We start from the raw sequence: 10,205 nt of genomic DNA on the forward strand, positions 1-10,205 counted from the left end.
CCAGAAAAAATGGCTCCATTCATCATTTCTTCAACTGTATGAAGTCTGCCAGTACCATGAGATGAGAAACAGCCCCACACCGTGATGCCTCCACCTCCAAACTTCACTGTTGGTATGGTATTTTTAGGGTGATGCACAGTGCCATTTCTCCTCCAAATATGGTGTGTAGTATGACATCCAAAGAGTTACATTTTGCTCTCACCTGACCAGAATACATTCTCTTAGTATTTCATAGGCTTGTCCAAATGTTGTGTAGAAAACTTTCAATGAGCTTCGACATGTTTTTCTTCAGTAATAAAGTCATGCGGTATGAGCGTGCATAGAGGCCATGGCGGTGGAGTGCATTACCTATGATTTTCTCTGTAACAATTGAACCTGCTGCCTCCCAGGCTTTCTGGAGTGGTCCTTGGCTCTTAGGCTACACTTCTGACTATCCTTCTGACTTCCTGGTCAGAAATCTTGTGAGGAGATCCTGTGCATGGCCGATTGATGATGCAGTGATGTTCCTTCCACTTGCAGATAATGGCTCCAATACTGCTTACTGGATGATTCTGAAGTTTTGAAATGCATCTGTAACCAGTTCCATTGATATGTTTTGCAACAATAATGTTGCAAAGGTCTTGGAAGAGCTCTTTGCTTTTACCCATCATGACATGTTTCTTGTGTAACAACTTGGTAACGAAAAACCTTTTTATAGCTCATCAATATGTACTAACCCAGCTTACATTAATTTGCACAGATAGGAGAGATAATTACTCTCTAACTATGTATAGATTCCAGCTCGTTCCTTGCCATTCCTTGCCTTTGTGTACAGTTTTTTCTTAGTGTGTTCAATACTTTTTCCCTGTGCCATTACACTTTTTTACTCATAACTCTACTTAGGGACATTAATGTTTGGATTTTTTAATATGTGTGGATTAACTAAGTTAATACTAATGTCTGTAGAAAATTTAATGCGAATAGCCTCTCTGGAAGTTTACTTACTGAAAAAAATGTTGACGTGTTCAATACTTATTTTCTCCGCTGTATATTAGTTTCTCATGTGTGTCTGCATGTGTCTGACATAACTGTAGGATTCTGTCGTCTTCCATTGCTGTCTCTTATTTTTGCCCACATGTGTGTGTTATGTTACATTTTCCAAGACAACATAGTTCTGATGAGAGTTTCTGTTGATGTGTGTATGTGTGTATCTCTCCATGCGGTGCAGTTTGAACAGTGGCAGAAGTATCTGCGCATTCAGGTTAGCTGTTGTATGGTTCTGTGGACATGCTGGAACCCCCTGCACCCAGATGGACTCTGCTCTGTAGAACCGTGAAGGTCATGGCTCAGACAGGAACACACAGAACCATGATTCAATACAACAGGCCAGGGCTTGAAGGTCCTGTGGTTATGTGGACTTTAAAAACTTTAAAAGCTTTTTTTTTGCTTTGTGAACCTGTGCGGTCCTGCATTTTTTGTTGTTGGTCCTCTCACAGTAAGCCAGTCAAAATACTGGAAAGAATAAGTGTATGTTTTCTTATTTCATCTGAAAAAAAAAAGCCTTTTACACAGCAAAACTTCAGCTTGGTCAGGTCACACTCTGACGCTATGATTACGTAATGACATGGAACTTTGCTCTGAGATTGAGCCATGGTGTCCTGGTTTGGAAGAGCAGTGCTTGTCTGGGTGTTTGGTGACTCCTCCCCTGCATGCTCACTCCTGACCTCTGCTGGTGTCTGGTAGTCACTACAAGTGCCAAGTAGCCTACACAATTGAATCTCCCTGGTCGTCTTTCCTTGGGTGATTAACGTCGTCGTCCTTACTCACTCACTAACCTGTACCCCCAAACAGCCAATCCTTCACTGTAACCCCCCTGACCCACGATGCTTCCCTCTGTTGGGTAGTTCTATGTAATTTTTGATGATGATGATTTAATTTAAAGTTCTAATTTAGATTTAGATGTAGCTCATTACTAATTTATTTATTTATGTAGCTTATGTAATATATTTTGCTCATATGCTTATTGTTGAAAGTGTGACTCACTATTATTTTGGTTATCATACCTGTGTGGTGTGTGTGGGTGTGGGTGAGTAGATATGTGTGAAAATGAATGTGTGTGAGTGCATGGTTCTAACATGTTGTGTGTGCATATGTGATCAGGGAGAGGAGATCACTAAGGAGGAGATTGACACGCTGAGCGACGCCTGCACCAAACTCAAGGAGCAGAAGAAGCTGCTGACCAAAGAGAAGGAAGAGCTGGAGGACCTCAAGGAGGACGTGGAGGAGTACAACGAGGTGTGTGTGTGTGTGTGTGTGTGTGTGTATGTGTGTGTGCGTGTGCGTGCGAGCTTCCCTTTTCTCCCTACTAAGGGTTCATACCAGGAAATATTCTATTTGCTTTTTTGGGAAATCAAAACATTCCAAGTATTGTCTCAGACTTCCAAAGCTCCTGAAAATGCCACAGATACCTGATTGAGGCTTGTACACACACACACAGTTCTGATAAAGTATATGCAATCAGAGATTCAAAATGAAATGCTTGGAGTTTTTTTTTTCTCATTTTCTGGGTCTCACTTTATCTAACCCCCCCTCCCCCCACCTTCTCTCTGTCTTAGGACCTTGAGGAGATCCGTAAGGAGCTGTCCAAGACGGGTCAGGAGCGCGTCGTGGAGGAGTCCAAAGCCAGCCAGCGCCTGGCCCGACGGGTCAACCGCATGATCGGCCGCATTGGCAAGATCATCGGTGAACTGGAGAAGGACAAGGTGGTGCTGGACAACCAGATGGACAGTGGGACCATCCCCCCAATCGGGTAAGAACTATAGAGATGGGCTGGAGAAGAGTTGGAGGTAGTGTTCGGAAGGGGGCTTTGTTTGAGCATTTGAGTATTGCATGCTTTTGAGTATTTAGAGGACATAATATGTAATAAAAAAGTGTGTGTGTGTCTGGGTTGTATTTGTAAAACCGTTGTGTGTTATTTAGGGTATGCTTGTGGTTTTGGGGGTGGGGGTTTTGTGCGTGCTTGTGTGTGCATGTATGTATGAGTGGTTTAGGGGAGTTGTGGGATGTGTGTGTGTGTGTGTGTGTGTGTGTGTGGTGGCAGTCTGTTTTGATTTAACGTGAGTGAGCTGCTTGTGTTGAATTGTTACTCTGACTCATTCCAAACAGTTATTCATCATATCCCCTTTACTCAAAAGCTTCCATTAAAAAGAAGAGAAGGTCCACCAGTATTAGAGGAGCACTCTAGAGACTAATCACTAACATTCCAATGGACAATTCCAATTCCAACAGTCACTCATCCTGGACTGCTGTCTGAACTTTGCTATGCTTGTCCAATGTAGTAGCTTTGTTACGCCAAGAGTAAAGAAGAAGTGGCAGTAATGGATAGATTTCTATTTATTTCTACAACTACAATTTCTACGATCTTCCCAAATGTATTGTTGGCGTCACATACAGTGCTCCTCTAATTCTGACAGGGATATCCATCCACCTCTACTGGAACATGGTCCAGACATCTGCTCTGATGTAAAACTCATGTCTGATATTCATGAGCTTTACATCCCCCTAACCACCCTATTAGTCAAAACCATGTTGCTTATATTACTGTCCAATGATGGTTTAGGGAGTGACCTCACTAGGGTGTTAACGTCTATTTTTAAAAGGGTTCCCAGTCTATCAAAAAAAAAAAAAAAATACGCAAACAAAACAATATTTGCTCTCTAGTGCATTGCTATTCGTATTTTATTATTTTTTTTATTTTGAATTTTTGCAGATTATTCTTTCATTGGTCTGGAGGCTGTCAGAGGTAAGCCCACTCACAGGGAAACAGGCGTGAGGTGTGTGAGGTGCCAATAGTGATCACTCACCAGACTTTAACACTGGCTGTCTCATCTGAACTCTTACTCTCCTCTTTTCATTCACTTAATAATCACGGCATCCCACAAACAGGCTCTCCACCATCACTGGGTGACACTGGAGCTGCTCACCTTATCACACTTCATTTCTATTATTGAAGTGAAGTATGACATTGTTTCGAGCGCATAGGTAATGAAGGGGTACATTAGTAATAGGATTACTTATAATGCATTGCAATTGTCAAGGTAAGACTAGTATAGTATCAATGTAAGGATAGTATATTGTGGTGCATATAGCATCAGAGCTATTTTATGAGTTGAAGACAAACCCCAGGCAGGTATGTGTGCCTTAAAGCATTGGTTCCTAAAGACTGGGTCGCGACCCACAGGTGGGTCGTAGGGGATTTTATTTGGGTTGCCAGCATAGCCTAGTGACAATTCATGTTGTGTAATACCCCTATCTTATACCTTATATAGCTTAGGAAAGCTAACAGCTTTCTGGATCTAGTTTGTTAACTACCACAGTCATGAGTTGGGTCGCGATAGTCTGTCATTTTAAAAAAAGTGGGTCCCCAGAAAAAAAGTTTGGGAAACACTGCCTTAAAGGGATATTCCACCATTTGGGGAAGATTACATTCATTTTCCACCTCCCTTTGAGTTAAACAATTGATTTTTACCTTTCTCAAGTTCATCCAGCCGAGTCTGGCAATACCACTTTTAGCTCCAGCCTAGCATAAATCATTGAATTGGATTAGACCATTAGCATCTCGCCTGCTAGCATCACGTTTAAAAGTGACTACGATTTTCAGTAATTTTCCTATTTAAAACTTGTCTCTTCTCAAGTTAGAAAGTGTAATAAGACTGATGGAAAATTAAATGTGGCGATTTTCTAGGCTGATTTGACTTGAAACTATATTCTCATTCAGGCGTAATAATCCAGTCACTAACCAATTCGTCTGCTGCAGCTCAACCTTGTTGCTGGAAGTTAGCCTACGGGGACTATTTTCAGGTGCTGCATGATATCATTGTGCTGCTGCGCCCATGGTGTTCCTTGATTATTACGCTAAAAGTGGTATCGCCAGACTCCGAGAACGGCTAGATGAACTTGAGAAAGGTAAAAATCAATTGTTTAACTCAAGGGGAGGTGGAAAATGAGTGTAATTCCCCAAATGGTGGATTATCCCTTTAAGTACAGCACCAATAGATGTTGTATTATAGTAATGGAATTTATTAGACCTCTGAAGTTCGCCTACGAAAAGGACCCAAAGCTGCCGAACCATCTTTGCCAACATAGGGAGATTCGGATGGATCTGGTGCTAGCTTGTATGCATGGTAACTTCAGTGCATTTCTGGACAACAGAGAGCATAGAATGTTTTTGACATTATGTCAAAATGGTTGTTTCTTGACATTCTGTTGGTCTTTCATGGTAATTTCTGAAAGTTTTAAACTTTAAAAAAAAGTCCACATAGCACCTTTTTAATATAAATTAAATGTAAAATAAGTGTGATGAATGTCATAATTCAACTTCAACATATTTTAGTCTTTAACATATCCAATCATAAGTACATTTTTTAATCAAAATACGACAGATGGGATAATCGTTTTGTAGGGCATGTTCAGTCAGTAACAGGCCCGGGGCCGTATTCACAAAGCCTTTTATCTTACCACTAGGAGTACTCCTAAATCGCACTAAAAGATTTTAGCTAGGAGTTTTCTCTTAACAGTTATTCACAAAGCCTTTCAGACTTACTCTTAGTAAGGAAAAATGACAACTCCTAAACTAAGAGCGAGTCTTCGTTGCTATGGATGACGTCATTACTCATGCACGAGCTTGACTGAAGTGACCACCTTGATTGGCTGATGATTGTAACGCGGGAATGATTCTAAACACCTCCCTTACGATGATGAGTGGCAGGTGACAGGTCTGAGAATGCGTGCGCTACACAAGTAGTGCGAAGGACGGAAGATGATGAATAACTGAATAAAAAGCCCAAGCCTAAATGAATAAAGAGTAAGGCAAAACAAATAGCCTAGTAGCCTTATGAAACATAGGCCTACGGATTGATGCAGTAAGTAAGTAAATTAATCTGTCACCATATGCCTACATTTGCAAAGAGGAGAACATTTTAATTTGATTCACAATGAAACGTTACATTTAATTCACATGTTAACAATGGGTAGTTTTGGGTTGTTGTTGGTGGCGTTATTGCATCCCTTTTATGAATGCAAAATTGTTACCTCACGATTGGAAGCTCCTGTTGCCGCATAGGCTACGCATTTCATCGCAACGTGAAATGCCACAAAAAGCTGTTTGTGAATAGGTCTTAGTGAGTTAGGAGTCCTCTCGACTTCTTTTAAGCTGTCCCAGACTTAGGTGCTACTTTTAGGTCTAAAATCCTAAAAAATTAGGAGTCCTAAAGTTAGGAGTGACACGCCCATTATTTTTAGGAGAGCTACTTTTAGCCTTTGTGAATACGGCCCCTGAGCAATAGGATTCCTACAATAATACATTCTGTAATATGCTGACCACAGGCTTAGTAACATGCCTATTAAACACAGAACATATTTCATAATATGTTAATCTTCAACCCATTATCCATTCACTCGATTATTTACCTACATATAAAACCCACTGGACGCTTCTGCAGCAGGCCCAGTAAAGATGAGTAGAAGATGTTCCATTTCCAGGCTTCTCTTTTGCATCTCCATGTAATTGTATCCATCGTTGCTACTGATTAAGGCTTCTACTGATCATGCTGTACAGTTTCCCCTGCCTTTGCAAGCTGCGGTGTTCTGATTAATTGGCCTGATCATCACAATACAAAATGCCCCTGTTGTTCAAAAGGCATCTGTGATTCAAGCGTAACGATTGCAAGCAGTACATCTTTAGGGCTTGAATTGAGTGGCAAAGGCATTCTAATTCTAGTGGATTAGAATGTGTAAATAAACTGTAGAATGTACAATAAACATGGGTGTCTCCAGGCGGGACAACTCAGCTTCTGATCACAAGGGGAATGGTAAAAATGAACAAGTAATGGTTTTAATGAAGTTTGCTTTTGATGGAATGAGAGACGCTGATTTGAAAAGAAGATAAACCAGGCCATTGAGTGGCGCACACTCATTGGTCAAGCTGGGAACCTTGGCATGAGTTGCCTGCGAGTCTGCGTGTGTGTGTGTGTGTGTGTGTGTGCGCGCGATTGTATATGTGTGTGTGCCCGCGATTGTATATGTGTGTGTGCCCAAGCTTTCTCCACAACGCGTGCTTACTCGAGCCACGTTTATCCAGAGTGCATCTCCTGTACGCGGCATGTTCTTGTTCTCGTTTAGGGAGAACCTGATCAGCATCGCCGAGCTCATCGCCATCATGCGGCAGATACAGAACATTCCGGAGCAGAAGCTGCTGAGAATCGCCGATGCACTCGACGAGAACAAGGATGGAAAGATCGACATTGATGATGTCATCAAGGTGAGACGACAGAGGGTCACAGCAGGAGAGATCTCTGTGTGTGTGTGTGTGTGTGTGTGTGTGTGTGTGTGTGTGTGTGTGTGTGTTGAGCTGGGAGAAAAGGTATTGACGTGTGACTAGGTAGTTTAGTTGATTCATCTGGTGATCAAAGACATCTGTAATGCATTTGTCTGAGGTGGTATTTTTTATCAATGACAACAATTTGCAGTAACGTGTGTGTGTGTCTAGGTGGTGGAGCTGATCGATAAGGAGGACATCGACATCTCCACGGACCAGGTGGCTGAGATCATGGTGATGCTGCAGAAGGAGGAGAAGCTGGTGAAGCGGGAGAAGGCCAAGGAGAAGGCCGAGAAGGAGCAGGCCGCCGAACTGCAGAACTGAGGCTGGCCCTGGTGAGCCCCGGCTCAGGGAGAGGTCTGCTGCAGATCCCCCCCTCTCAGCCATCACCACCATCCACCAGACAGCAAACGTCACCGCCGTCAAGCACAGCCAACCACAGAGTCTGAATGGATGCATTCTTTCTGAACTTGTTTGTAAACCTGCCCCAAGAGTCAGAGAGACAGAGAGAGAAAGAAAAAAAAAAGTTATATGAAGTAACAGGAACAACCTGTGTTTTTCCTTTGCTTCATAGAGTTTGAGACTTACATTTTCCCTGGAAGTAAAAAAAAAAAAGCCTAACAAAAAAAAACGCATAAATTAGGAACAGAACTTTGTTCTTCTAAGCCAGAATAGGCTATTTTGCAATTGTGTTTAATTGAAAAAGTTTTGCTTCTACTCTGATATGCACCTTTGCTAACTAGAACAACAGAACCAAACAAAAATATTTACAATCAATCAATTCAAAGATAATTACAATAATTTCTTCTGGACTTGGGACTCCAAGGTGAGTCTTAAATACCCTTTGCCACCCTGCAGTATATCATTTTCCCCGAGGAGAGGAGAGGAAAGATGGAGACCATCTCTAATGCACTTCTGCACAGAAATCACACCATCATTCACCATTCCACTCCTCTGTTTATTTGACTGTTCTCCATTTTTTTTTGTTCTGGGTTTCTGGGTCACTAACTAATCATAACATCAGGCACCATTCTTGAATGTACAGTGAATGTTGAGGGGACAGCATACTGATGTATGCTAAAGTGTTCAATTCACCAAAGAGATAAGAGTTTTTGTAAGTTTTCGTGTGATATAAAATTACACACAAATGGCTCGATTATGCCAAAGTGGGGAAAGAGACTGTTCGGCTACGCGCCTGAAGAGGAGGCTGGTGAAGCTTTAGGTGTAGACCGTTACTGACTGACTGGCTGTCAGACTGACTTGTTGATTGATTTGGTTCATCGAATCAATTCATTAAAAAAAAAAAAAATCATACCTGAGGCTTGTTACCTCTGAGCTTTTAACATGTGTTGGTTTTGGCCAATGTGTATGATGTGGCCTTTAATAGAACTGCAGATGTAGACATGCACCCACATCCACATATAGTCTCTCTCTAATGCACACACACACACTCTCTCTCTCTCTCTCTCTCTCTCTCTCTCTCTCTCTCTCTCTCTCTCTCTCTCTCTCTCTCTCTCTCCCTCTCTCTCACTCAAGTGGTATTTGGATCAGAGTGAATTCAGTTCTACATACACCCATGCTGCTCATACGAGTCTTGCTTACACTTACACTCTCTCTTCCTCTTTCGTACTCTATCTCAATCTTTCTCTCACACACACACACACACACACACACACACACACACACACACTGACCTTCCTGTGACCCATCGCAGACCGCAGAGACGCCTAGTTTAAGGGTTTGGGTGGATTTCAACTGAACACACCCTTGTGTGGCTACCAGGAAAGGGTGTGTGGGTGTGTGTGTGTGCACTCATGCGCTCCAGGCAAGCGCCATGGATAAACGAGGTGTGCAGGGACGATATCAACTTTAAGCCGTCCCTGGAATCTCAGTGTTTTGACGTTCAGGACAGAGAGTTTGTGTTTTGAAGTGTAGGACTCGGTGTGTGTCTGTGTGTGTGTGTGTTTCTGTCTTCGCCCAGACGGGTAAGGGGTAGGCTGGGTACAGTCAGCTTGATGGCAGAGTAAACACTGGCCCTGCATGCAGACACACACACACGCTAGTGTGTGTGTTTGGAGTGTGAACTCAGTGACGCAGAGGCACAGGGTACAGGAGTCTCGGCATACATCATCTCCAACATTAAACATGCCAGCAGGAGACTCCACTCTGCCCCTGACCAGAACCCTATACACACTGTCCCCAAACACACCACGTCTGCTCTCTGTTAGAGTGTGTGTGTGTGTGTGTGTGTGGGTGTTTGTGAGAGGGGCAGATGGGGAGAACGAGGGAAGTGAGAGTATTTGAAGAAGTACATAAAAAGAAAGACTTTTTGATTACGGAAAAAGAAATGCTAATATGTATGTTTTGTTCTTGTGTGATCAGTACTGCCATGTAGGCCTTCTTCATCTGCCATGCAATAATGAGTTGCTCTGTATCCTGGTGTCCATACTGGCAAGGCTTGACTGACGCATCACTCATTCTTTAATTAATTGCACTAGAGTCTTGTAGAGCTTCGCTGAGGATGTCTTGATGTTGACTCAGGTAATCACTGTAAAACCCTGAAGGGTAGCCTAGGTTGTGGTGGTGGTGGAGGGAAGGGGGGGGGGGGGTCACATTCAAATGTAACAAGGAGAAGGCAAAGAACACAACATATTTTGTATACAGTTCATCAAAGACATATATCTCACAAAAACACATACATTGTGCACAGGTTTGGTCGACCTGTGAATTGACAGGCTTGTCATTGAAACAGCTCAGTGCATTCATGCTAGAGAAGCGCTAGCTAGACCACTTAAGGTTCCTATCAACTCCAACTTTCCTTTGGGGAAGAGGCCATTTTTTGGCAATCTGT

General features: G+C 42.5%; 1 protein-coding gene across 4 annotated transcripts in view; it reads left to right on the forward strand.

Moving 5' to 3' along the window:
* The window catches only part of letm1 (leucine zipper-EF-hand containing transmembrane protein 1), a 30,869-nt gene extending 22,524 nt beyond the window's left edge, over nt 1–8,345 (forward strand). The window contains exons 11-16 of one of the 4 annotated variants that reach the window (XM_076300442.1): nt 1,208–1,240; nt 2,140–2,274; nt 2,595–2,788; nt 3,749–3,781; nt 7,159–7,297; nt 7,526–8,345. In XM_076300442.1, the coding sequence (XP_076156557.1) occupies nt 1,208–1,240; nt 2,140–2,274; nt 2,595–2,788; nt 3,749–3,781; nt 7,159–7,297; nt 7,526–7,678 (687 nt within the window). In that variant the 3' untranslated portion in view covers nt 7,679–8,345. The remainder of the gene's footprint in view (nt 1–1,207; nt 1,241–2,139; nt 2,275–2,594; nt 2,789–3,748; nt 3,782–7,158; nt 7,298–7,525) is intronic. The other 3 variants (XM_076300444.1, XM_076300443.1, XM_076300445.1) reach the window with 3 other exon arrangements.
* The last annotated feature ends 1,860 nt before the right edge of the window (nt 8,346–10,205 follow it).

The sequence above is a fragment of the Alosa pseudoharengus genome, unplaced genomic scaffold, assembly GCF_046254945.1.
Source record: "Alosa pseudoharengus isolate Yale_2024_CS ecotype anadromous, Long Island Sound unplaced genomic scaffold, YU_APseudo_1.1 YU_APseudo_1.1_scf_22, whole genome shotgun sequence".
NCBI classification, from domain to species: domain Eukaryota; kingdom Metazoa; phylum Chordata; class Actinopteri; order Clupeiformes; family Clupeidae; genus Alosa; species Alosa pseudoharengus.